The 26,427-nt window shown below is 27.5% G+C and overlaps 1 protein-coding gene across 2 annotated transcripts in view; it reads right to left on the reverse strand.

Annotated features, from left to right (window-relative positions):
• Positions 1-8,594: 8,594 nt before the first annotated feature.
• LOC117177144 (transcription initiation factor TFIID subunit 4) overlaps positions 8,595-26,427 on the reverse strand; it is a 69,753-nt gene continuing 51,920 nt past the window's right edge. For both annotated transcript variants that reach the window (XM_033367645.1, XM_033367644.1), the window contains exon 10: positions 8,595-16,156. In XM_033367645.1, the coding sequence (XP_033223536.1) occupies positions 15,878-16,156 (279 nt within the window). In that variant the 3' untranslated portion in view covers positions 8,595-15,877. The remainder of the gene's footprint in view (positions 16,157-26,427) is intronic.

Here is a 26,427-nt window from a genome sequence, read left to right on the forward strand (position 1 = left end):
CCCCCCCCCCCCCCACAACCTCCAAGTTACAAATTTTGATCAAATAGCTTTTATTAAAAATGTCAATCCGCCATATTGGATCCGCTACTTTGTATTTCTCTAATTTAATTTTTTTTTGAATAAGTGAAAGGGAAAAAAACAATAGCAATTTTGAATAAAAACAGTTCTAATTTTATAATCTCAATCCGCCATTTTGAATTTTGATTTGAAAAAAGCGACGCGAAAAATGCCCGATTAGCAATTTTTAATTAAATCGGATTTTTCTTACAATTTTCGCAACAAACAAACTTAACTTAATATTTAATTCCAAATTTATAAATAATTTTGGGATAAAATTATAAAACGCAAAAGTTCAAAATAAAAACAAAATTCGCGGTAATAAAAAAAATACATTTTCAATTAAAATATAAAAATATCGATGAATATAAATTATATACTCAGCGGCGCATGATCGAAAATCGTAACAAATAAAATATAAAAGACTGGCTCAAAACTTAATTATATTTCATGTGAAAAAAAATTCCTTTCAATTTTGAATTCTTTGAATTTCCAACGTTTTAATTTTCAATTCTTATAAATTAATAACATTCAACTCTCGAACTATCTTTTATCAATTCAAATTGAAAAAAATTAAATACTTTTAACAAAGTTTAAAAAAAATGAAGCGGCATCAAAAATTTAAAAAAGCACAATTTTCAATTAATCATATTTTTAATATAATATGTAAAAATAATTTCAAATCAATGCAAACAGTTGTATTAAAATTCAAACTTTTCCAAAATTGAAGCCTTACACTTTCTAAATTTTTAATTTAATCATATCAAAATTACTAATTTGACTAAAATCAAGAAAATTTTCTAAATTAAAAACATATTTGAATTGCGATAACTTTTAAATTGGAATGTTTAAAATTAAAATGCTCTCAAATTTTTTGATAGAAATTCAAATTTAGATTATTTAAAATTCAAATCTAAAACTCAACATTACATTCATAATAAAAAAATCAGGATAAAATTATGAGACGCAAAAATAAAGTTCAAAGAAAAAATTGCTTGATAATAAAAAAAAAAACACATTTTCAATGAAAACATAAAAGTTAAAAAATTAAAAACTTAGCAACTTCCAAAATGTGTTTAAAAATTAAAAGTCTCAATTTTTAAATAAAAAATTAAACTGTGATCATTTGTATAAAAAAATTCATTTAACAAAACCAAAATACGTGTTGCATTTTTTAATTTTAACTTTTTTAATTTCAAAATTTATCCAAATTTGCTTACTTTCAATTTTAAAAAACCTCCAAATTTGACCGCTTACAATTTTTACATTTTGAAATACGATAACTTTCAAATTTGGATTATTTAAAATTTTAATGCTATCAAATTTGATGATAAAATTCAAATTTAGATCATTTGAAGTTCAAATATGAAACTGGACCAAATTAAAAATTAATTTAAGCGTAAAATTATAAAATTCAAAACTAAATTAAAAATGAAAAATAAATTCGTGGAAATAAAAAAAATGCAATAAAAATATAAAAATATCGACGAAAATCAGGCGCGTGCTCGAAAATCTTGACAAATAATTTTTTTTAAGTGACTCAAGACCTACTTGTATTTACATTGAAGAGATCGCTCCCAATTTTGAATTCCCTAGACACAATTAAAATAACAATAAGTTGAAAAATAAAAATGTAGCAGCTTCAAAATTCTGTTTTAAAGTAACAATTTTCTGAATTTTAAAATAAAATTTTTAAAATTAAACTCCGATCAACTGTTTAAAAAACCAAATAAATTTTTTATTATTAAAGCAAAAATATGTGTTAAATTTCGAACTGTTCCAAAATTGAAGGCTTACACTTTTGACATTTTTAATTTAATTCTAGCAAAATTATTGTTTTTAAGGATTTATATTTTGACTTCTAATTTAAAAAACATATCGAAATTTGTTTGATTTCAATTTTAAAAACCTCCAAATTTGACCGCTTACAATTTTTACATTTTTAAATATGATAACTTTCAAATTTGGATGGTTTAAAAATCAAATTCTTCCAAATTGGTCGATAAAAATTAAAATTTTTATCATTTGAAATTTAAATCAAAAACTTAATATCAGATTCCAAATTTAGAAATAATTTCAGGATGAAATTTGAAACGAAAAACTGCAAAGCAGAATTCGAAATTAAAACAAAATTCGTGGGACTCGCTCAAAACCTAATTGTATTTGTATTGAAGAGATCGTTTTCAATTTTGAGTTTCCTGAATTCCCAATGTTTCAATTTTCCATTATCGTAAATTAGTGACATTCAAATCTCGAACGACTTTTTAAAAAAATAAAATATATATAAGTTTCAAAAATTTTTTTAATAGTACAGAAATCTGACTTTTAAAGTAAAAATAACATAATCTCCGATCACATTTCTGACTAAAAAAAAAGTTCAATTATTAAAGCAAAAAAGGTGTGTTGAGAATCGAAAACTTTCAAATTCGGGTGACGTTAATTAAATTTTTTTTTATTTTGGACTCTTCTGATTTAAAAAATATATCTAAATTTGTTGTTTGCTTTCAATTTTTTTAAACTCCAAATTTGATAGCTTACAATTTTTACATTTTGGAATAAAATAACTTTCAAATTTGGATTGTTTAAAATTTGAATGAGTTCAAGTGTGATCATAAAAATTCAAATTTTTATTATTAAAAATGCAAATAATAATAGTACATTTATTTATAAAACAAAGCAAAAAGTTGCGAATAATTAAAAATCTGTTCGCGATATTTACATTTGTATGATTTCAATTTTTTCATTCTAAACCCTTTTAAACTTCAAATGCTCATTAATTTAACCTCAAAATTTGATGCCCTTTTCACAAAGGTAATCCAGATTCTCTTTTCACAGATGTAATAGAGATACTCTTTTCACAGATGGATTAGAAATACTCTTTTCTCCGATGTAATGGACACTTTTTTCATAGATTCTCATTTAATATATGTATTAAAAATACTGTCTTCTCAAAGCAATTAGAAATACTCTATTCAAAGATGTATTAAAGGTACTCTTTTCACAGATGAATTAGAAACAATCTTCTCACAGATCCAATCGAGATTCTCTTTTTATAGATGTATTAGAGATACTCTTTTCACAGATGTATTAAAGATACTCTTTTTACAGGTGTCTTAAAGATACTCTTTTTACAGATGTGAACGTGATACTATTTTCACAGCTGTGATCCAAGATACTCTTTTCACAGATGTGTTCAAGATTTTTTTTCAAAGATTTTCACACGAGTATTAAAGATACTCTTTTCACAGATGTGTCAGATTTTCACCGATGTATTAGAGATAAAATTTTACAGATGTGCTCGAGATTTTTTTCGCCGATTTATTAGAGATACTCTTTTCAAAGATGTAATTGTGATTATCTTTTAAAATATGTATTAAAAATACTCTTTTCACAGGTGCGTTCGGAATTTTTTTCACAGTTTTTCACATATTTATTAGAAATACTCCTTTCCCAGATGTGTTAAAGATGCTCTTTTAACATATGTATTAAAATAGTCTTTTCACAAAGCAATTAGAAATACTCTATTTACAGATGTATTAAAGATTCTCTTTTCACATGTGTTCGAGATTTATTTTCACATATTTTCACAGATTTATTAGAGATACTTTTTTCACAGATGTGATATGAGATTGTCTGTTCACAGATGTATTAAAGATACTTTTTTCACAGATGAATTAGAAATACTCTTTTCACATATGCATTCGAGATTTTCTTTTCACAGATGTATTAGAGATACTCTTTTCACATATATATTAGAGGTACTCTTTTCACGGATGAATCGAGATTCTCTTTTCACAGATGTATTAGAGATACTCTTTTCACAGATGTGGTCGAGATACTCTATTCACAGATGTAACCCAAGATACTCTTTTCACATATGTAATCAAGATTTTCTTTTCACAGATGTATTAGAGATACTCTTTTCAAAGATGAACCAGAAATACTCTTTTCACAGATGTATTAGAGATACTCTTTTCGTATATGTAATAAAGATACTCTTTTCACAGATGTGTTCGAGTTTTTTTCACAGATTTTCACATACGCATTAGAGATACTCTTTTCACAGATGTGTTCGAGATTTTTTTTCACAGATTTTCACATGTGTATTAGAGATACTCTTTTCACAGATGTGATTGAGAATCCCTTTTCACAAATTCAATAAAAATACTCTTTTCACAAAGCAATTAGAAATACTCTATTCGCAAATATATTAAAGGTACTCTTTTCACATATGAATTAGAAATACTCTTTTCACAGATCCGATCGAGATTCTCTTTTTATAGGTGTATTGGAGATATGCTTATCATAGATGAAATCAAGATTCTCTTTTCACAGACGTGATCCAAGATACTCTTTTCATAGATGTGAACCAAGATACTCTTTTCATAGATGTGTTCGAGATTCTCTTTTCAGATGAATTAGAGATACTCTTTTCACAAATGTGTTCGAGATTTTTTTCAAAGATTTTTACACAAGTAGTAGAGATCCTCTTTCATAGATGTTTCAGAGATTTTTTTTCAAGATTTTCATCGATGTATTATAGATACTCTTTTCACAGATAACTTAGAAACTCTTTTCACAGGTTCGATTGAGATTCTCATTTCACATATGTATTAAAAATACTCTTTTCAGAAAGCAATTAAAAATACTCTATTCGCAGATGTATAAAGAGTACCTTTAATCATCACATATGAATTAGAAATACTCTTTTCACAGATCCAATCGAGATTCTCTTTTTATAGATATATTGGAGATACTCTTTTCACGGATGAATCGAGATTCTCTTTTCACAGATGTATTAGAGATACTCTTTTCATAGATGTGAACGTGAACACTTTTCGCAGATGTGATCCAAGATACTCTTTTCATAGATGCAATCGAGATTCTGTTTTCAGAGATGTATTAAAAATTCTTTTTTCACAGATGTATTGAAAATGCTTTTTTCACAGATGTATTAGAGAAAATGTTGTCATAGATGTCATATATACACTCTTTTCACAGATTTGATCAAAGATAATCTTCTCACAGATATGATTGAGATTCTGTTGTCAGATGTATCAAAGATACTCTCTTCACATATGTGCTCGAGATACTCTTTTCAGAGATGTGATCCAAGATACTCTTTTTACAGAGGTATTAAAGATACTGTTTTCACAGAAATGTTCAAAAAATTTTTTACAGATGTTCACATATGTATTAAAAATACTCTTTTCACAAAACAATGAGAAATACTCTATTCACAGATGTATTAAAGATACTCTTTTCAATGATAAATTAGAGATACTCTTTTCAGAAATGTAACCGAGATTCTCTTTTCACAGATGTATTAGATATACTCTTTTCACAGATGAAATCGAAATTCTCTTTTGACAGACGTGCTCAAGATTTTTTTTCAAAGATTTTCACAGTTGTGATTGAGATTCCCTGGTAAAATACGTATTAAATGTACTTTTTTCAGAAAATAATTAGAAATACTCTATTCACGGCTGTGTTAAAGATACTATTTTCACAGATGTTTTCCGAGATTCTTTTTTCACAGATGTATTAGAGATACTCTTTTCACATTCGAGATTCCCTGATCCGTCACTAAATTTGAAAAGAAAATATAAAAGCAAATTTGAAAATTGAAACAAACCTAGAATCTAACTTAAAAAATAAAATACAATTAAAATAATGAACCGCAAGGAATGCCGGAAATTAAATAAACAGTAACGAAAGACTAGAGCAGAAAATTTGGTAACAAAATGAAAGTGTGCATGACTTCGTTAAATCTTTTCATGTTTATTTATTTTCTCTGGCTACTGCTTATTAATACAATTTGTAAAAATAGCATACTGTACCAAAACTGCTATACCATAAACTTTACACATTCTTCTCTCTATCAAATCCACTTTAGTGGTCGTATAAAGAGCAATTTTTTTTTTCTCAAGATGTAAAAAACTTAATGTGTAATTTGCAATTTTTAACTTTAGGGTATAGTACAGTGGTACTACGCGAGACAGGAAATAATTTTATGGAAAAATGTTCTATTTACAGGGATGATTTGGATCTTCCTCAAAGAGCAGGATGATTCCATACTCGCCGAGATCGACCACATTTCGCGTGACTGATTCTATTTACAATGAACTTGTCTATCTACAGGAGGGCGGGTCGAAAATTAAAATTTCTCCAATTCGAAATCGTAACTAGGGGAATTCATCCTGCAGTGGATAAACATTAATTAAGGGCACAAATAAGAGAAAAATAATTTATTTTAATTCTAATTTATGAACACGTATATTCTTAACTATTAATTAAATTAAATTAATTATTTTACATATATTAGTATTTTTAATTAAGGATTATCCACTGTGGGTTGAATTATCCATAAAAAAAAGTAGCCTACTGGAATCTTAGAGAAAAAAAAACCATTTGGAATCGATAGATATGCAAATTTTCCATTTCTTTACATCCCCTATTTTTTGCGGCTTTCAATTAATCAATTTTTGAGTTACTTCCTATTTAATTAAATATATATTTTTTTCTATTGCTTTTTTGTCACATGAAAGTTTGAAAGTACCCCCAAAAAACTGATTTTTTTCTGAAAAATTGGTGAATTAAATAAAAATGATTGATTAAAATCTACAAAAAAAATTGAGAAAACTTTCTTTAATTCTATAAATGATATATAAAAGTACTGGAAAAATTGTTCATTTATTTACACTGATGTTAATAAATTTTTCTGAAAACGGGTAATGAATTAAATAGAAATTTTCACTTAAAAAATTATTGATTTAGATTGTTTTTTTAAAGAGGAGCTCAGTTATTGAAAAAAAAACCTACTTTTACAATAACTTTATAAAAATTAAATTTCAGACACTTCTTGAAAAATGTTCAAGAAATAATTTTCACCCGATAAAATTTCAGTTTTATGCATTAGTCATCATACAGTTGTGTATTTTGAAGTTGTTAAGACAATTATTATTTTTTAATTTTCCCTGCAAATCATGAAAACTTCGGATTTTCTGAAATTAATAAAAGATATGATGCTCCAAATTGTTCAAAAAATTAAGTTTTTGATTAAAACATTTTTCTTTATTTTACGAATACACAAAATAACTACCTTATGTTACTCGCCTCTTCCATGATAATTTAGGAGTGATTAAAAATAGTTTAATAAACAATTTAATCACTTACAAAATATTGTTTCTAACGTCCATTAATTGTGTGATTAATTCTAGGAAATACGAAATTTCCATAATTTATTAGAAAAATAAAAGTTGAAGCAAACATAAATTATTTAGCAATTAAAAATAACAATACAAACAATTCTTTTATTTTATTTTAAGAATTCAGAGACCAAGAAATTTATAATAACACTTTTGAACTCTTTGAACGTACTTCCAGGCATTCTAAAAATTTCAGGAATTTAGAAGAGGGCTTTTTTATTGTTTGATTTAATTTTAGGAATTTAGAGAGCCCAAGAAATTTAGAAGAGATATTTTGAATTCTTTTATTTGATTCAGTGAATTCCATGTACTTCCAGGCATTCGGAAAGTTTAAGGAAATTAGAAAATGGCTTTTTAATTATTTTGAATTCTTTTATTTAATATCAGGAATTCAGAGGGTAGAAGGAACTTAGAATTGGAATCTGGATTCTTTTATTTGAGTTGATGTTCCAAAGACTTTGTAGCATTCCACGTACTTCCAAGCACTCGGAAAGTTTAATGAATTTAGAAAATGGGTTTTTAATTATTTTTATTTCTTTTATTTAATTTTAGAAATTTAGAGAGTCCAAGGAACTTAGAAGAATTCTGAATTCTTTTGAATTCTTTTATTTCATTTTATGAATTCCAAGGACTTTCAATTTAAGAAATTTAAGAAATTTCGAAGAGATTTTTAATTATTTTTAATTAAAAAAATTTTTTTTTATTGCATGAATTCAAAGGACTTTGAAGCATTCGACGTACTTCCAGGCATTCAGAAAGTTTAAGGAATTCAGAAGAGCTTTTTCATTCTTTTATTTAATTTCATGAATTCCACGCACTTCCAGGCATTCAGAAAGTTTAAGGGTGTTAGAAGGGTGATTTTTCATTATTTTATTTTATTTCATTAAATACAGGTACTTCGAGGCATTCAAAAAGTTTTAGGAATTTAGAAGGATTTTTTATTCTTTTCAATTATTTTCTTTAATTTCATGAATTCCAAGGATTCTAAGGAGAAGGGATTTTCGATTCTTTAATTTGATTTACTGAATTCAAAGGACTTTAAGCATTCGACGTACTTCCAGGCATTCGGCAGAGATTTTTCATTCTTTTATTTAATTTCATGAACTCCTCGCACTTCCAGGCATTCAGAAACGTTAAGGAATTTAGAAGGTGGATTTTTCATTTTTTTTTTAAATTCTTTTATTCAATTTTATCAATTCCACGTACTTCCAGGCATTCAGAAAGTCTAAGGAATTTTGAAGATTTTTAATTCTTTTATTTAATTTCATGAATTTTCTGCACTTCCAGGCATTCGGAAAGTTTATGGAATTTAGAAGGTGGATTTTTCAGTTTTTTTAAATTCTTTTATTTAATGTTATTAATTCCACGTACTTCCAGGCATTCAGAAAGTCTAAGGAATTCAGAAAAGACATTTTTGATTCATTTATTTAATTTCATGAATTTCCCGCACTTCCAGGCATTCGGAAAGTTTAATGAATTTAAAAGAGGGCTTTTTAGTTGTTTTGTTTAATTTTTACAATTCCAAGAACTTAAACGAATGAAGAGTGTAATCAATTTAGAAGAGGGCTTTTTAATTTTTTTATATTATTTCAGGAATTCTGAGAGACCAAGGAAATTAGAGAAGGGATTTTGGATTCTTTAATTTGATTTACTGAATCCCAAGGACTTTGAAGCATTCGACGTACTTCCAGGCATTTCAGACAGTTTGAGGAATTCAGAAAAGATTTTCCATTCTTTTATTTAATTTCATGGATTACTTGCACTTCCAGGCATTCTGAAAGTTTAAGGAATTTAGAAGGTGGCTTTTAATTCTTTTAAATTCTTTTATTTAATTTGTTTAATTCCACCTACTTCCAGGCATTCAGAAAGTTTAAGGAATTTAGAAGGTGGATTTTTCATTTTTTTAAATTCTTTTATTCAATTTTATCAATTCCACGTACTTCCAGGCATTCAGAAAGTCTAAGGAATTCTGAAAAATTTTAATTCTTTTATTTAATTTCATGAATTTTCTGCACTTCCAGGCATTCGGAAAGTTTAAGGAATTTAGAAGGTGGATTTTTCAGTTTTTTAAATTCTTTTATTTAATGCTATTTTATTTAATGCTATTAATTCCACGTACTTCCAGGCATTCAGAAAGTCTAAGGAATTCAGAAAAGAGATTTTTCATTCTTTTATTTAGTTTCATGAATTTCTCGCACTTCCAGGCATTCAGAAAGTTTAAGGAATTTAGAAGGTGGCTTTTAATTCTTTTTTTTTAATTAGATTAATTCCACCTACTTCCAGGCATTCAGAAAGTTTAAGGAATTTAGAAGGTGGATTTTTCATTTTTTTAAATTCTTTTATTCAATTTTATCAATTCCACGTACTTCCAGGCATTCAGAAAGTCTAAGGAATTCTGAAAATTTTTAATTCTTTTATTTAATTTCATGAATTTTCTGCACTTCCAGGCATTCGGAAAGTTTAAGGAATTTAGAAGGTGGATTTTTCAGTTTTTTTAATTCTTTTATTTAATGCTATTAATTCCACGTACTTCCAGGCATTCAGAAAGTGTAAGGAATTCAGAAAAGAGATTTTTCATTCTTTTATTTAGTTTCATGAATTTCCCGCACTTCCAGGCATTCAGAAAGTTTAAGGAATTTAGAAGGTGGCTTTTAATTCTTTTAAGTTCTTTTTTTTAATTTGATTAATTCCACGTACTTCCAGGCATTCAGAAAGTCTAAGGAATTTATAAAGGGGATTTTTAATGTTTTTAATTGATTGAATGCATTTCAAGGACGTTGAAGCATTCCACGTACTTGCAGGCATTCGGAAAGTTCAAGGAATGTAGAATAGGGCTTTTTAATTCTTTTAATTTCAAAAATTTCAAGGGCTTCAAGGAATTCAGAGAGTTTAAGAAATTTAGAAGAGGGATTTTAAATAATTTTAAATTCTTTTGAATTCTTTTAATCAATGTCATGAATTTCATGGACTTCAAAGCATTCCAAGTACTCCAAGGAATTCCAAAGTCTTAAATGCATTCAGGGAATTAAAGGAATTTACAAAAGAACTTTCAAACTCTTTCAAAAATTTAAAAATTATTTTGATTTAATTTATTTAAATTTATTCCCTGAATATTTCTTAAGAAGTGACTAAAATTCCATTAACAAAAATTCAATAACAATTCCTTTTTCCCCCCTTTTTCCAAAAACTTTGCTCTTCCCATTTTGTATGCCATGCATTTTTTTCAACATTTTTTCGAACCCGAGTGATTACCCACTTTATCAATTCCAAATTAATCACCAATACTTTCTAATCATCGGAATACGCTACTTTTTTTTGCATAGTGACAATTTTCAACTCCAGCATTTTGGATTTTCGATCCGCCCTAATCTACAGTCTACCAGCAATCTCTCCTCGTTCACTCTTATTAAACGAGACTCTATTGCCGCAATTTTTCCCTTCCTAGAAATATCATCATCAATTTTCACACGCATGCCGTATAAATTTACATTGTCGAAAATCAAACGTATAAAAAAAAGAGAGAAAAGGAAAAGAGTCGCGTCTTTTTTTTCTTATAGAAAAAAAAAGCACATGCAGTGAGAGACATGATTGATTACATTTTTTTTTCTTTTAATTAATTCGTAGTCTGTATGATTAAAATTCGAAATAATAAACAAGTCATGATTGATACTAACGGACAGAATGAAAAGACTAATCTGTACAATAGGCACCCACGTATCTTCTTAAGCGGATCTTTTACATACAAATCAGGTACACGCTTATTTTCTCCAGTTAATTTCTCAATTCACTATTAATTTCACGAAGCACAATCTTTCTTTCTTTCTGTCTGTCTTTCTACCTTTCTTTCTTTTATCCAAGCCTACGGCTAAAAACTTTTTTTTTAAATAATAAATTAATATTTGACCGAAAAAATATTCGTGATTCTTAGTTTCGTAAATCTTTCTTTAATAAAAAACGTAACAGCTAATTTTTTTTATAAACACTGAAAATGCAGATCACAACATAATATACTGATAACAATTCCATTTTGTGGTGGAGAGTCGTCAAGTAGCTATGTATATTCTGTTGTATCAACATTCAAATTTATCGCTATAGTAATTTTATGTGTAATTTACTGTACAAAATGATTTTCTTTTTTGTTTTTATATTGTTTGGACAGTGTGCTTCTTGTTAGTGACATCTAGGAGAGACCATTCTGCAGCAGATAATGATAAATCATTAATTAAAAGCACAAATATAGGTAAAATAATTATTTATATTTTTAATTTACTAACACATAGTGTTCTAACTATTATTTAAATTAAATTAATTATTTTACTTGCGTCAGTATTTTAAACTAATGATTTTTATCGCAGGGTGGTCTCCCCTAATGCAAAAATATTTGCAAAAATATGATTTACAGTGTCCAAAGGTATAAGTCAAGTATTACAATAGAGCAGGCTTATCCATACCTCCAGGTTTACAAAAATTCTCTTCGAGTGCACTGCTAAAACATACAGGTTTAGTAATCATTACTTTCCGGTTTAGTATATTATTAAGAATTACTTTTCAATTCACTTGAATTCTTTGAATTTTTCAAATTTCATTTTAATTATTTGCATTCCAAGAAATTTCCCATAAAATTGCGTGAATTCCATGAATTCCAAGGACTTTGAAGCATTGCACGTACTTCCAGGCATTTCAGAAAGTTTTAGAAATTTAGAAGATTTTTAATTATTTTAAATTCTTTTGATTTTTTACTTTTTTTTTTTTATTTCATGAATTCAAAGGACTTTGAAGCATTCGACGTACTTCCAGGTATTTCAGAAAGTTTGAGAAATTTAGAAGAGATTTTTAACTATTTAAAATTTTTTTGAATTTTTATTTTTGTTTTATTTCATGAATTCAAAGGACTTTGAATCATTCGACGTACTTCCAGGCATTCGGAAAGCTTAAAAAATTTAGAAGGGGGATTTTTCATTCTCTTGAATTCTTTTATTCAATTTCAGGAAATCAGAGAGTCCAAGGAATTTAGAAGAGATACTGATTTTTTTCGATTTTTTTATTTTATTTAATGAATTTCAAGGACTTTGAAGCATTGCACGTACTCCCAGGCATTTCAGAAAGTTTGAGAAATTTAGAAGATTTTTAATTATTTTAAATTCTTTTGATTTTTTACTTTTTTTTTTTTATTTCATGAATTCAAAGGACTTTGAATCATTCGACGTACTTCCAGGCATTCGGAAAGCTTAAGAAATTTAGAAGGGGGATTTTTCATTCTCTTGAATTCTTTTATTCAATTTCAGGAAATCAGAGAGTCCAAGGAATTTAGAAGAGATACTGATTTTTTTCGATTTTTTTATTTGATTTAATGAATTTCAAGGACTTTGAAGCATTGCACGTACTTCCAGGCATTCAGAAAGTTTAAGAAATTTAGAAGAGATTTTTAATTATTTAAATTTTTTTAATTTTTATTTTTTTTATTTCATGAATTCAAAGGACTTTGAAGCATTCGACGTACTTCCAGGCATTCGGAGAGTTTAAGAAATTTAGAAAAGGGATTTTTCGTTCTTTTGTTTAATTTCAGTAAATCAGAGAGTCCAAAGAATTTAGAAGAGAGATTCTGATTTTTTTTCAATTCTTTTATATGATTTAATCAATTCTAAGGACTCTGAAGAATTCCATGTACTTCCAGGCATTCGAAAAGTTTAAATAATTTAGAAGAGGGCTTTTTTAATCCTTTTATTTAATTACAAAAATTATAAGAACTTAAAGGGATGAAAACAATTTAATCAATTTGAAGAAGGCTTCTTAATTATTTTCAATTATTTTATTTTATTTCAGGAATTCAGAGAGACCAAAGAATTTAGAAGAGGAATTCTGATATCTTTTCAATTCTTTTATTTGATTTAATGAATTCCACGTACTTCCAGGCATTCGGAAATTTTAAGGAATTTAGAAGAGGATTTTTTAATTATTTTACTTACTTATTTTTTGTATTCTTTTTAATTACATGAAATGCTTTTTAAACTCTTTCCAATTCTTTTAATTTCCTTGGAACATTTGAATTCCCAAATTCCCTAAATTTTGCAAGTTCCTTTTATTCTTTAATGTATCTCATTTCCTTTAAATTCCTTGCGATTTCCGGGAATTACAATGAGTTTTGAAAATAACAATAAAATCCATGGATTCAAGGAATTCCATGAATTACAATGGATCCAAAGAAATTCCAAGGAATTCTATGAATTCAGAGAATTTCCAGTATTGAGAGAATGCCAAGGAATTGATAGGAATTTCATGAATTCCAAGGAATCCAAAGAAAATCAATGAATTAAAAAATTCAAAGAAATGCAAAGAAGATTTAAGAAATCCAAAGAAGACTTAAGAAATCCAATCCAAAGGCATGCTACGGAATCCAAAGGAATGACAATGAATTCCACGAATTCCAATGAATCCAAAGAAATTCCAGAATTTTAAAGAATTTAAAGGAATTCTGTAAATTCAAAGGACTCCAAAGGAATTCCATGCATTCCAAAGAATCTAAAAAACTTCCACGAATTACAAGGAATTTTACGAATTCAAAGAAATCTCATTAATTTCAAAGAATCGAAGGAAATTCCAATAAATCCTAGGAATCCAAAGAAATTCCATGAATTTAAATAGTTCTATGGAATTCAAAGTAATTTCGAGGAATTCCAATAATTCAGAGAATCCCATAGATTCCAAAGAATCAAAATAAATTCTATGAATTTCAAGAATTGAAAGGAATTCTGAGGATGCAAAGTAATCCAAAGGAATTCCATGAATTCCAAGGAAGCTAACGAAATTCCACGAATTCCAGAGAATCTAAAGAATTTCCATGAATTCAAAGAAATCCTATGAAATCAAAGAAATTCCGAAGAATCCAAAGAAATTCAAATAAATTTCAAGAATGCAAAAAATTCCATTGAATCCAAAGGAGTTTTAGAAAATGCAAAGGAATTGTAAGGAATCCAAAGGAATTTCAAGGAGTTCCACGAAATCAAAGAATTCCATAAATTCTAAAGGAATTCCAAAGAATGCAAAGAAATTTAAAGAAATTCCATGAATTCAAAAAATTTCAAAAAATCCAAAGAAATGCCATAAATTCATAGAATTCAAAGGAATGCAAAGGAATGTCCATGAATTCAGAGAATTTCATGAAATCCAAAGGAATTTCATAAATTCGAAGGAATCCAAGAAAATGCCATAAATTCAAAGAATTCAAAGCAATTCTATTAATTTAAAGGAATCCAAAGAAATTCCATGAATTCAAAAAATTTCAAGGAATCCAAAGGCATTCTATGGAATCTAAATGAATTCTAAGCAATCCAAAGGGAATTTCATGAATTCAGATAAATGAGGAAATTCCAAGGATTTTGTAGAAATTGTTGATGTAAGTTGTTGGCTTTTTAGGGTCAAGTGAATTTTTGAGGAATCGAGATTTCTTAAAAGAAATTTCCAAAACGTCAAGGAATTCAAGGAATCAAGAGAATTTACGGAATTTAGAAGAATTGAAGAAACTCAAATTGTTCAGAGAATTCAAGGAAATCAGATCATTCACGAAGCTCATAGAATTTCAATGAATCCAAAAAAATTCCATGAATTCAGAGAATTTAGACAATTCCAAGGACTTCGAGAAATTCTAACTGCTCAAAGAAATTCGAAGAATTTCAAAGACTTCAAGGAATTCAAGGAACTCAGATGATTCGAATAATTCAAGAAATTCCGGGAATTGGGTGTCTATATTGAAATGAATTGAAACGTTTGAAAAATAATTCTAAATAACATACTAAACCAATAGAGTATCTATGAATGAGTAAAAAATCAGTGATTATTTTCGACGAATCACCCCCTCGGCGAGAGATTCTTTCAACACGGAGATATCGATGTACAGAATAAAGACCAGACTGTACAAACAAACAAACATACGTTCAGTTCAGTTAAATTCAGTTCACTTTTGTGTATTCATTCGAGAAACATTCGCGCGCAATACAGCACTAAGACAATGGATGGGACAACTTGTCAATTGACCCCACGACTTTTTTTTTTCATCTTCTTGAGAGAGCTATGATGTGCTCATACACATCGCTCGCTCACTCACTTACTCACTTACTAAACTTACTTACTCACTCACTTACTTACTTACTTACTTACTTACTTACTCACAGATGTGTCTGTTTGTGTGTTTCCGTTTTCCATTTTCCGAGTTTAAAAAATAAAGAACGATTTATTACATTTTTTGTATTTTACAGTTTTAAAAAACTTCAGTCATTTACAAATTGTAGTTGGGAAGGAGGAAGAAGCTTAGAATCGACGCAGTTATGAAGTAACGTTTGAGTCACAAACAAGTGTCTTCAAGAGTTTTTGTTTTTTGCAATACCAGGCCCAGGCCCAGGCCCAGGACAGGGCCAAGGCCAACACCTAGACAGAGCCAGCAACTTTATTGCGTGCCACCACAACATGAGCGGCAGCAGGAGGCGGCGGAATTTCTGGCCTCGGTCAGTAATAATGATAATAATAATTATAATAATAATAATAATAACTGAGACCAGCTCAGGGCGCCGGTTCACGAGGGGCGGGTCACTCGCGTAGTTCCTGCCCTTCACAGTACATCACTTCAAATACGATTTATAAAGCGTTGCACTTCTACACGTCTCCTTTTCCTGCTCCAACAGGAACAACATGTCCCTCATATTGACCCTTTTCACCCGAGGTCTCAGTGGCATTTGTCTATTCAAACCGGAAGCCGTCGCACTCAAACCGGAACTTGCCCCAGTACTGCTTGTCGCGCCGCCGCTGTCCAATTTCGGCTTTTTTCGCGGTCCAATCGCCTGCAACGCTGTTAAATTCGCCTCACGCTGTCTCAACTCCTCCATCTCCGCGCGTTGCATCTGCGACAGACATTCATTTGCATTTTAAGAGGCAGTACCTAAATTACGTCAACTCCCCTCTCTTACAGCACGTAATTTCTAGTTAGTTTCTAGAAATCTTTTCCTAGTTATTGCTAGTAGGGTAAATGTTCGAGTTTGGGCGAATGCTCAGACACTATAGCTAAATCTTTGGGAGATATTAAGGGCATGTGATACTTAGAAAATTGTCGATTTTACCAGTTTTAGGTTACCCCGGCTTTTTTTTTTTAAATATTTTGCCTTCAAAATTTGGTAAATGATAGCGAACATGCTTACGGACGTCCCCACACACTTTTTTGTGTTTTTTCTTTTTTATCAAAAAATTTTTGATATTGCTAGCAACGTGCGTGTATATTTCGAGGTTATGTGTTACAATTCACCCGAGCGTTACTTCCAAACTACACAATATTTTTGGCCAAAAACTTTGGACTTACAAATAATCATAGTAACTAATCTCCCGGAACTAACCTTGTTTGCAGGCAATCAAAAAAGTTTATTTAATTAATAATTTCCAGATTATCGGAAAGGCAGAGATGAAAAATGACGTAACCTCAAAATAATGCATATGTATAACATTTTTATTTAGCACAATATATTTTTTTTTGTTATTATCCCGCAAAAAAGAGTCCGGGGATTTCCGTTATGACATTTCACAGCATCTCCGAATTCAGTTTTTTTAAAATTTCATTTTTGTGGAAAAAAGCCAGGGAAACTGGAAGTATCACATACCCTTAAAGGTGGTAATGACACTAGGAATAGTTTAATAACACTCTAGAATGGATTGAATATATTTTTGATATCGGTTTTATAGTCATTTTATTATGTATTCGTATTGTTTGAACGCAGGGCGTCTACTCCAATCCTGGAAAAAAATGCTCTGATAATTCCAGGTTTTTTTCAGGTATCCCAAATTTCTTCCACGTATAATTTTTCATAGTATCGAGCCATTCAAATATTTTACATTTTTTTAAACAATAGACTCGGAATATGTATAGTCATATTAATCACTGAATTAAATGCCTAAATAATACTATAAACAATGTTTATTAAACATAAATAATAATTTTCTTGAATTTTTATTTTATCTTTTGATTCTACTTCAAATTCGGGGTCTATTTAGATAAAATTAATGTATGTACTTTATTAAATGCAATTTTAACCGCTTTAAAGAATTCAAAGCAATTCTATGAATTCAAAGGAATTCCGATGAATCCAAAGAAATTCAAGGAAATTCCAAATATTCCAAGGAATCCAAAAGAGTTTTATGGACTCCAAAGGCATTCTATAAAATCCAAAGGAATTCTAAGGAATCCAAAGGAATTTCGAGCAATTTTATGAATTCCAAGAATTCCATCAATTCCAAAGTATCAAAAGAAATTCCATGAATTTAAAGAATTCAAAGGAATTCTGTCAATTCAAAGGAATCCAAAGGAATTCTGTCAATTCAAAGGAATCCAAAGGAAATCCATGAATTCCAAGGATCTAAAAAACTTCCACGAATTCCAAGGAATTCTATGAATTAAAAAAAATCCCATTAATTTCATAGAATCTACGGAAATTCCATAAATTCAAAGAAATTCTATGAATTCCAATGAACTCCGAAGAATCCTAAGGATTTGAAAGAAATTCCAAGAAACCCAAAGGAGTTTTAAGGAATCCAAAGTCATTCTAAAGAATCCAGTCATTCTAACTAATCCAAAGGAATTCTAAGTAATACAAAGAAATTTAAGGATTTCAACGGAATTCAAAAGCATTCCAAGGAATCTAAAGAAATTGCACGAATTCAAAGAATTCCAAGGAATCCTATGAATTCAAAGAAATCCCATTATTTCTAAAGAATTTAAGGAAATTCCATGAATTCAAAGAATTCAAACAAATTCTATGAATTCAAAGGATCTCCGAAGAATCCAAAGAAATTCAATGAAATTCAAAAAATTCCAAGGAATCCCAAGCAGCTTTAAGGAATCCAAAGGCATTCCATGGAATCCAAAGGAATTCTGAGGAGTCCAAAGGAATTTAAAGAAATTTCATGAATTCAAATAATTTCATAAATTCCAAAGGATCAAACGAAATTTCATGAATTTAAGGAATTCCATGAATTCCAAGAAATCTAAAAAAATTACAATAATTCAAAGAATTCCATGGAATTAATTGAATTCAAAGAAATCCCACTAATTCCAAAGAATCTAAGGAAATTCCATGAATTTAAAGAATTTAAAGAATTCAAAGAAATTCTATAACTTCAAAGAAGTTCCGAAAAATGCAAAGGGATTCAAAGAAATTCCAAGAATTAAAAAAATTGCAAGGAATCCAAAGGAGTTTAAAGAAATCCGAAAGCATTCTATGGAATCCAAAGAAATTCTAAGGAATTTCACGTAATTCCAAAGAATCCAAGGAAATTCCACGAATTTAAAGAATTCAAAGGAATTCTGTGAATTCAAAGAAATCCAAAGGAATTTAAAGGAGTCGAAAGGAATTCAAAGGAATCCAAAGGAATTCCAAAGAATCTAAAGAAATGCCACGAATTCAAATAATTCCAAGGAACTCTATGAACTCAAAGGAATTCCATGAATTGCAAGGAACCTAATAAAATGCCATGAATTGCTAGGAATCGAAATTCCATGAATTCAAAGAATTCACAGGAATTCCGCAGATTGTCAAGGAATTTAAAGAAATTCCATGAATTCAAAAAGTTCCAAGGAATCGAAAGGCATCCTACGGAATCCGAAGTAATTCGAAGGAATCTAAAGAAATTCCATGATTTCAGATAATTTAATTGAATCCAAAGGAATTCCAAAGAATCCGAAAGGAATTTCCATGAACTCAGAGAATTCCACGTAATCCAAAGGAATTCCATAAATTCCAAAGAATCCAAACAAATTCCTTTGAATTCAAAGGAATCCCATCACTTCCAAAGAATCTACAGAAATTCCACAAACAAATTTTTATTTGAACTTTTTATACTACTTCAAACTCGGTGTCTATTTAGATCAAAGTAATATATTTGCTGTATGAAATGCAATTTAGACCGCTTCAAAAGCATCATTTTCCAAGTAAAAATAATGCATTTTCATGAATATAAATTAATTTTTAACCAAGCAGTTAAATTTTCAAACAAAAAAATTAATTTTCTCCCAAAAATACGATTTTTTAGTCAAATTCATGAATCATCAACCAAATAGTCCAATTTTCAATTTAAAATAATTAATTTGCACCAAATATAAGCATCATAAACTAAAAAAAATATCCGTTTCCAACCAAAACTAAGCGTTAAATTTTCAGTTAGAAATTAATTTTTCACACAAAAAAAAACAACAAATTTTAAACTAGAGTAATGAATTTTCAACTAAGATGATAAATCCTCAACAGCACTACTGTAATCTTTTTTCACCAAAAATGTTAATTTTTAACCAAGAAGCTTAATTTCTTCCAAAAAAGACGAATTTTCAATTAAAAAAGATCATTTTTCAAGCAAAAATTAAATAGTTAAATTGTTGTTTAAAAATATTAATGGTCAACCCGGTAAATTTTAAAATAAAATTAGGGAATATTTAACTGAAATAGTTACGTTTTTAGTTTTCAAATATTAACCCATAACGATCAATTTTCAACCAAAAAATATGAGTTTTCTATCAAAAGAGATGAATTTTTAACTAAAAAATATTAATTGTCAGTCTAAAATTCAATAATTAAACTTTCAGTTAAAAAATGAATTTTCAACCAATCTGATGAATTTTTAACTAAAAAGATGGGATATTCAATTGAAATAGTTATATTTTCAGCCAAAAGAATAATATTTTGCGACAAAAAAAAAAAATTATAATGTTTAAAAAAGTTACGTTTTCAAACGAAGTGATTATATTTTTCACTAAAATAATTAATCTCTAACTGAAAGATAAATTTTAAACCAAAAAGACGAATGTTCAAACAAAATTATCAATCTTTTTCTAAAATAATTTAAAGATTAATTTCTACCAAAAAGAAGGATTTTTAAACTAAAAAACATCATTTTAAAATTACAAATGTATTCGTTAAATCTTTAGTTAAATAAATTAATATTCAACCAAAGAGGTAAATTTTTAACCAAAATGATGGAATAGTCAACTGGCATAGTTAAATTCTCAGTAGAAAAATAAAGTTTCCTTTCAAAACCGATGAATTTTTCTTTCAACCGAGAAGATTAATTTTATACAAAAAACAATGACTTTTTCAACAAAATACAGGAACTTCAACCACATAATTGTATTTTTCAAGTAAAAATGACCAATTCTCAACCAAAAATAGAATAGATTAATTTTTAGTTGAAAAAATGAATAGCAAACAAAAATAAAAACAAATTTTTGTCAAAATAGTTAAATAAAGCAATATATAACTACTTTTACAAATGAAGAATAATTCTCATTTTCATAATTCAAATTTTTTTTAAATTAAGTACCCTCTCGAAAAAAATTCCCTGGCATTAAACAAAATTTGCTGATAATTTCAGGTTTTTCAGATGATACTCCCATGTATGGTTTTGAGGACTTACGTTCCAAATCAGCGCCATCTAGCGCTTTCCACGGTTACTAAAAGTAAATGAACCTACATATCCCTGACAGCAATTGTTTCCAAACTCTGTTACCTAAAATTTCTCGTAAATATTAAATTTCGCTTAATTTCTTGCAAATAAACTTTGCAAATGATGAAAAATGTTTGCATAGAAGATTTTTTATACGAAAAATATTCATTTCAATACGAGAAGTATAATTTTCTGTAATTGAAAGAAGTTTATAATTGTAAAAATATGAATTTCATTCTTTGCTTCATTATTTTGTCCACAAGAAGAATAATCCTGAAAATACTGTGTATATAGTAAATTACTATGAGGAGAAATATTTGTTAATTTTTCTACAAATTAAAATAAACCACATAAAGTGCATTTTACTTTATTTAGAATGTTTGAAACATTTTTTTTTCAAAAAAAAAAAAAACTATGATAATTAAATAATTGCCTCATTTAAAATAAGCAGGACACAAAATTTGAAGGTTACTAATAATTGCCCAGAAATTCTCTTACAAATAAATGCTTATGAACGATTAAATTACAGGGAATTTACTTCTAATCGTAGCAAAATTCAAATTCACAATATTTTAGTAATTTTTTTTAACTTAAAAAAGTAATTTTTACTTTATCCACGGTTACAGGGAATATGAGTGAAAATAATTATCGTTTTTATTTTAGGATAGGGGGTTTCGGTAAAGTAATACAATTGCCCGTGGGACAAGGAATTTTTTACATGGAACGGAATTTTTTTTATTGAATTTAAAGTGGGATTTAGAAGAAAGGAGTTTAAAAAATCCATGTTCCAAGTCAAAAATACGTCAGAATTTAAAAGTTCTTTTTTCCGAAATTAAAAAAAAGGAGAATACTTCAAGTAATTTTTAGAGTAGAAGTATTATTTCAAAAAGGAAATATTTCTAAATTATAATATACCTTTTTTTACATTTTTCATTAATCTTTTTAAAAATATAAGGAGTTTTTTTAAAATCAATTTTTTAACTAAAAATTTAACTATTTCAGTAGAAAATATAACTACTTTGGGTAGAAAATTGACCTTTTCTAGTACAAAGTTTAACAATTTGGATGTAAATTTGTCTTTTTGAATTAAAAATTCATTTATTTCGTTGACAATTCACGTGTGTTGTTAAAAAATCGACTTTTTTTGTAGAAAATGAATTTTTTCTTATAGAGTTAATCTCCTTATTCCAACATTCTTTTTTTCGATTAAAAATTCAAGTATTCCAGTTAAACATTCATAATTTTCGATTAAACTTAATCTTTTGGGATACAAATAAATTTGCTTGGTTAAAAAACAGACTCGTCTGTTGAAAATTATTATTTTTTAAACTTGAAGATTCATCATTTTTATTAAAAATTAATTTCTTGGGTTGAAAAATGAGCTATTTGCTGTTATAGTATGACATCCAGCCCAGAGCTACACATTTTAAACCTATGATTTCGCAATAATAATTTTTAAAACTTTCAACTCAATAAGAAATTTACTCGACTACAAGTTCTTATCATTTAAATTTTCAATTTTACACATTTTTCTAAGATAGACTTTCAATAAAATACTTATCGTTTTTGCACTCTCCTTTTTTTAACTTCGGAAGAAGGAACTTTGAAATTGTGATGAATTTTGACTTGCAAACGGGATTTTAAAATCATTTTCTTCTAAATCCCAGTTTCTATTTTTTTTTTTAATTCCCGTTCAATATAGAAAATTCCTTGTCCGAAGGGGAATTTTATTTCTTTACCAACTCTCTTTTATACATACAAAATAAAAGCGATTATTATTTTCTCTTATATGCCCTGCAACTGTAGATAGAGTAAAAATTAATTCCCGTTTTTTTCTCGGTCTTTCCCGGTTTCCCGCTCTCAAGTCTCCACCGTGATTATAAATAAATGATGTACGAATATATACTTTTTTGAGCGAAAATGTCTAAGACGAATTAATAAAAAACTATATTATAAGGTGATTTATCAATGTTTAAATATTATTATTACTATTGTTATTAGTCAAGTAACATTATTAAGCAATTTTTGAATTTTGCAACAAATAAAACTGTTTATAAAATTAATTAATCACATAAGCAAAATAAATAGAAAAATATGAATATAATTCAAACTGTTTTCAAAATACTCACCTTTATATTCAACTTTCCTAATATTAAATTACATATTTTCATGATTTTTTTTTATCAATAATTACAGCTATTCTTCTTGTTACTGAAAACTTTGTTCTTACTTTTATATTCATTAAAAGAATTTATGATTTTTAACAATATTTTTATTGTTCAGGTTATATCAGAGGTTGAATATAAATTATTTTTTAGCTCAGAAGTATTCAGACATTACAGAGTTTCATATACAAATTTAAAATTTTCAAATGTATCAATTTATTTTTGTTTTAAATAAGTTTTTTCTACTTTAAAAGATAACTCTTTAACAAAATACTGGAATTTTCAACAAAATAATTGAATTTTTAACATAATAGTTAAATATTCAACCTAAAAAGACAAATTACCAAAGGAATTTCGCGCAATTTTATGAATTCCAAGAATTCCATCAATTCCAAACTATGAAAAGAAATTCCATGAATTTAAAGAATTCAAAGGAATTCTGTGAATTCAAAGGAATCCAAAGGAATTCCATGAATTAAAAAAAAATCTAAAAAACTTCCACAAATTCCAAGGAATTCTATGAATTACAGAAAATCCCATTAATTTCATAGAATCCAAGGAAATTCTATGAATTCAAATGAACTCCGAAGAATCCAAAGGAATTGAAAGAAATTCCAACAATTCCAAGAAACCCAAAGGAGTTTTAAGGAATCCAAAGAAATTCTAAGAAATACAAAGGAATTGAAGGAATTCAACGGAATTCAAAAGAATTCCAAGGAATCTAAAGAAATTGCACGAATTCAAGGAATTCCAAGGAATCCTATGAATTCAAAGAAATCCCATTAATTCTAAAAAATTTAAGGAAATTCCATGAATTCCAAGAAATTCAAAAAAAAATACACTAATTTAAAGAATTCCGTGGAATTCATTGAATTCAAAGAATTCAAAGAAATTCCATAAATTCAAAGGAATTCTATTTTCAAATAAATATCACTGTTCAACAAAAAATTAATTTTACACGAAACTGATGCATTTTTACGAAAAAAAAGGTAATTTCAAACTAAAAAATAACTTTTTCAAAAAAAAAAAACACAAATTTTTAACTAAAATATATGAAGCTTAAAAAATGGAAATATTCCATTTTCTGTTAAAAATTAATTCTAAAATAGTTGAAAAATGAAATTTCTTCTATAACAGATGAAGTTTTAAATCAAAAAGATAATTTTTTTGTAAAAAATAGTTAAATTTTCTGTTGATAAAAAATATTAGTCGTGTTTTCACGATCAAACTATGAATCTTCTAACAAGAAATAATTTACTACCAAAAACATTGTATCTGCAATTGAAAAACACGAATTTTTCACCAAAAAGGATGACTTTTTAAGAAAATTGTTGAATTATCTAGAAAACAGTTGCATATTTATCAAAAAATATGAAATTTATCTTAAAGCAGAAGAATTTTTGTAACAAACAAATAAGTTTCTGCGAAAAAAAATGAATTTTAAATTCAAAAGACGAATTTTTTCAACCAAAAGGATGAATTTTTAACAGATTAGTTAAATTTTCGACCAAATAGTTGCTTTTTTAGTAAAAAAAATATCAATTTTGTACTTAAACAGATGAATTTTTAATAAAAAACACATTTTTTTATAAGTGGAACTTTCATCCAGAAAATATTTCAGTTCATTTTTCAACACCAAAATATAAATTTTAAACAAAAAGTAAATTTTCTACGAAATAGTGAATTTTTCAAGAAAATAGTATAATAGCTTAATTTTGAAACAAACAGTTGCATTTTTATTTTAAAAAATAATTAATTTCTGCTGAAGCAGATAAACTTTAAAATATTTGAAAAAAAAGTTGAATTTTCAACCGAATAGTTAACGAAAAAATGAAATTTTTTATCAATTAAAATAAATTCTGAGATTCTCATAAATTCTCAAAGAATTTATTTTTCGGTTATATTCTCATTCTCGTTACCGTTTGCGCCGACAACCCGATTGGTCACTGTTAGCGCGCTAATTTTAAATTATATAGTCAGGATTTAATATTTTAAATAAATAATGATTGAGAAATGGCCAAATAGAATTTTCGTGATCGTTTGGAGTGACGGATACAAAAAATTCGATTTTAATGAAAAAGAAGTTCTGAATTGTGAGTTCAGAGAAATAAATCATTTTTGTTTGTCCTAATGATTAATCTCGTCTGTCTAGTTTTAAAATTAAATTTTTGTTTATTTCCGACAATGTGCCTTCAAATAAAATCACTAAAATTACAAAAAATTAATTGAGAATAATTAATTACTGCACTCATAAATGTTATATCATACCTTATTTTAATAACTTGAAGAACTGAATTAAAATTACTAATTAATTATTGTGTAAATGTTATAAAATATATAATAATATATACAATTAATCAAATCATATTTATAGTATTAAAACTAATATTTTTTGCTTAACACTTAAACTTCTTATTACCTGTTTCCTAACATTTTGAAACATTAAAAATGATAATTTAAAGAAAATTTTTTTTCTGAAATCAGAATGAATAACGTTTTTTTGCATGAAAATCGCATTTTTTTGAACTGTTACTCTAAAATTCTAATTTATGATTAAGATATCACTTTGGATAAATTTTTCAATCATTATTTATCATCAACATTAAATCTGAATATTTATATAATTCAAAATTAGCGCGCTGACAGTGTCCAATCGGGTTGTCGGTGCAACGCAAGCGCAGTTTGAAAAGTTCTCAAGCTTGGGGACATTGCTCAAAATAATTGAAAATATTCTGGTTGCACATGCGCGTTGAATTTTACTGTCTCTCAACGCCATCTAGCGTTGCCCCAAAACACCAAAACGTAATGTCTTCAAAACGATACAAGGGAGTGCCACCACTATGGGGTAGCCATAGAGTTCTCCAATTACCGAGAATTTAAGTTCAGGTTATATAACCGAGAATATGACAGAATTTAGAATCTAAAAGAATTTAAGAGAATTTATGATTTTTAACAATATTTTTATTACTCAGGTTACATTTTCAACATAATAATTGAATTTTTAACATAATAGTTGAATATTTAAACTAAAAAAACAAATTACCAATGAAAAAGTGTCATAGTTTATATTTTAATAAAAAAAAGAATTAAATTTATACAACAAAAGAAAAAAAATTTCAAACCAAAAAGACAAATTTCCAACAAATAAAGATTTTTTATTCAAAAAATAAATAAAATGCTATCTAAATTATTGAACCTTCAAACCAGAAGACAAATTTTCTTTATAAAAATTCAATTTTCAAACAAAAAATATAGTGTTCTTCAAAAAATCAATTTTACACGTTAACTGATGCATTTTTACACAAAAAAAAGGAAATTTCAATCTAAAAAATTATTTTCTACAACAAGAAAAAACGCAAATTTTTAACTAAAAAATATCAATCTTAAAAAAATGGAAAGGTTACATTTTCTGTTAAAAAATTAATTTCAAAACAAAACAAAAAAAAAAGAAGTGTTTTCCACTAAACAGTTGAATTTTCAACCAGACATAAGCCTTCAATAAAAAAATGTCACAATGTAGTTTAAGTTTG

The sequence above is a fragment of the Belonocnema kinseyi genome, chromosome 7, assembly GCF_010883055.1.
Source record: "Belonocnema kinseyi isolate 2016_QV_RU_SX_M_011 chromosome 7, B_treatae_v1, whole genome shotgun sequence".
NCBI lineage: Eukaryota > Metazoa > Arthropoda > Insecta > Hymenoptera > Cynipidae > Belonocnema > Belonocnema kinseyi.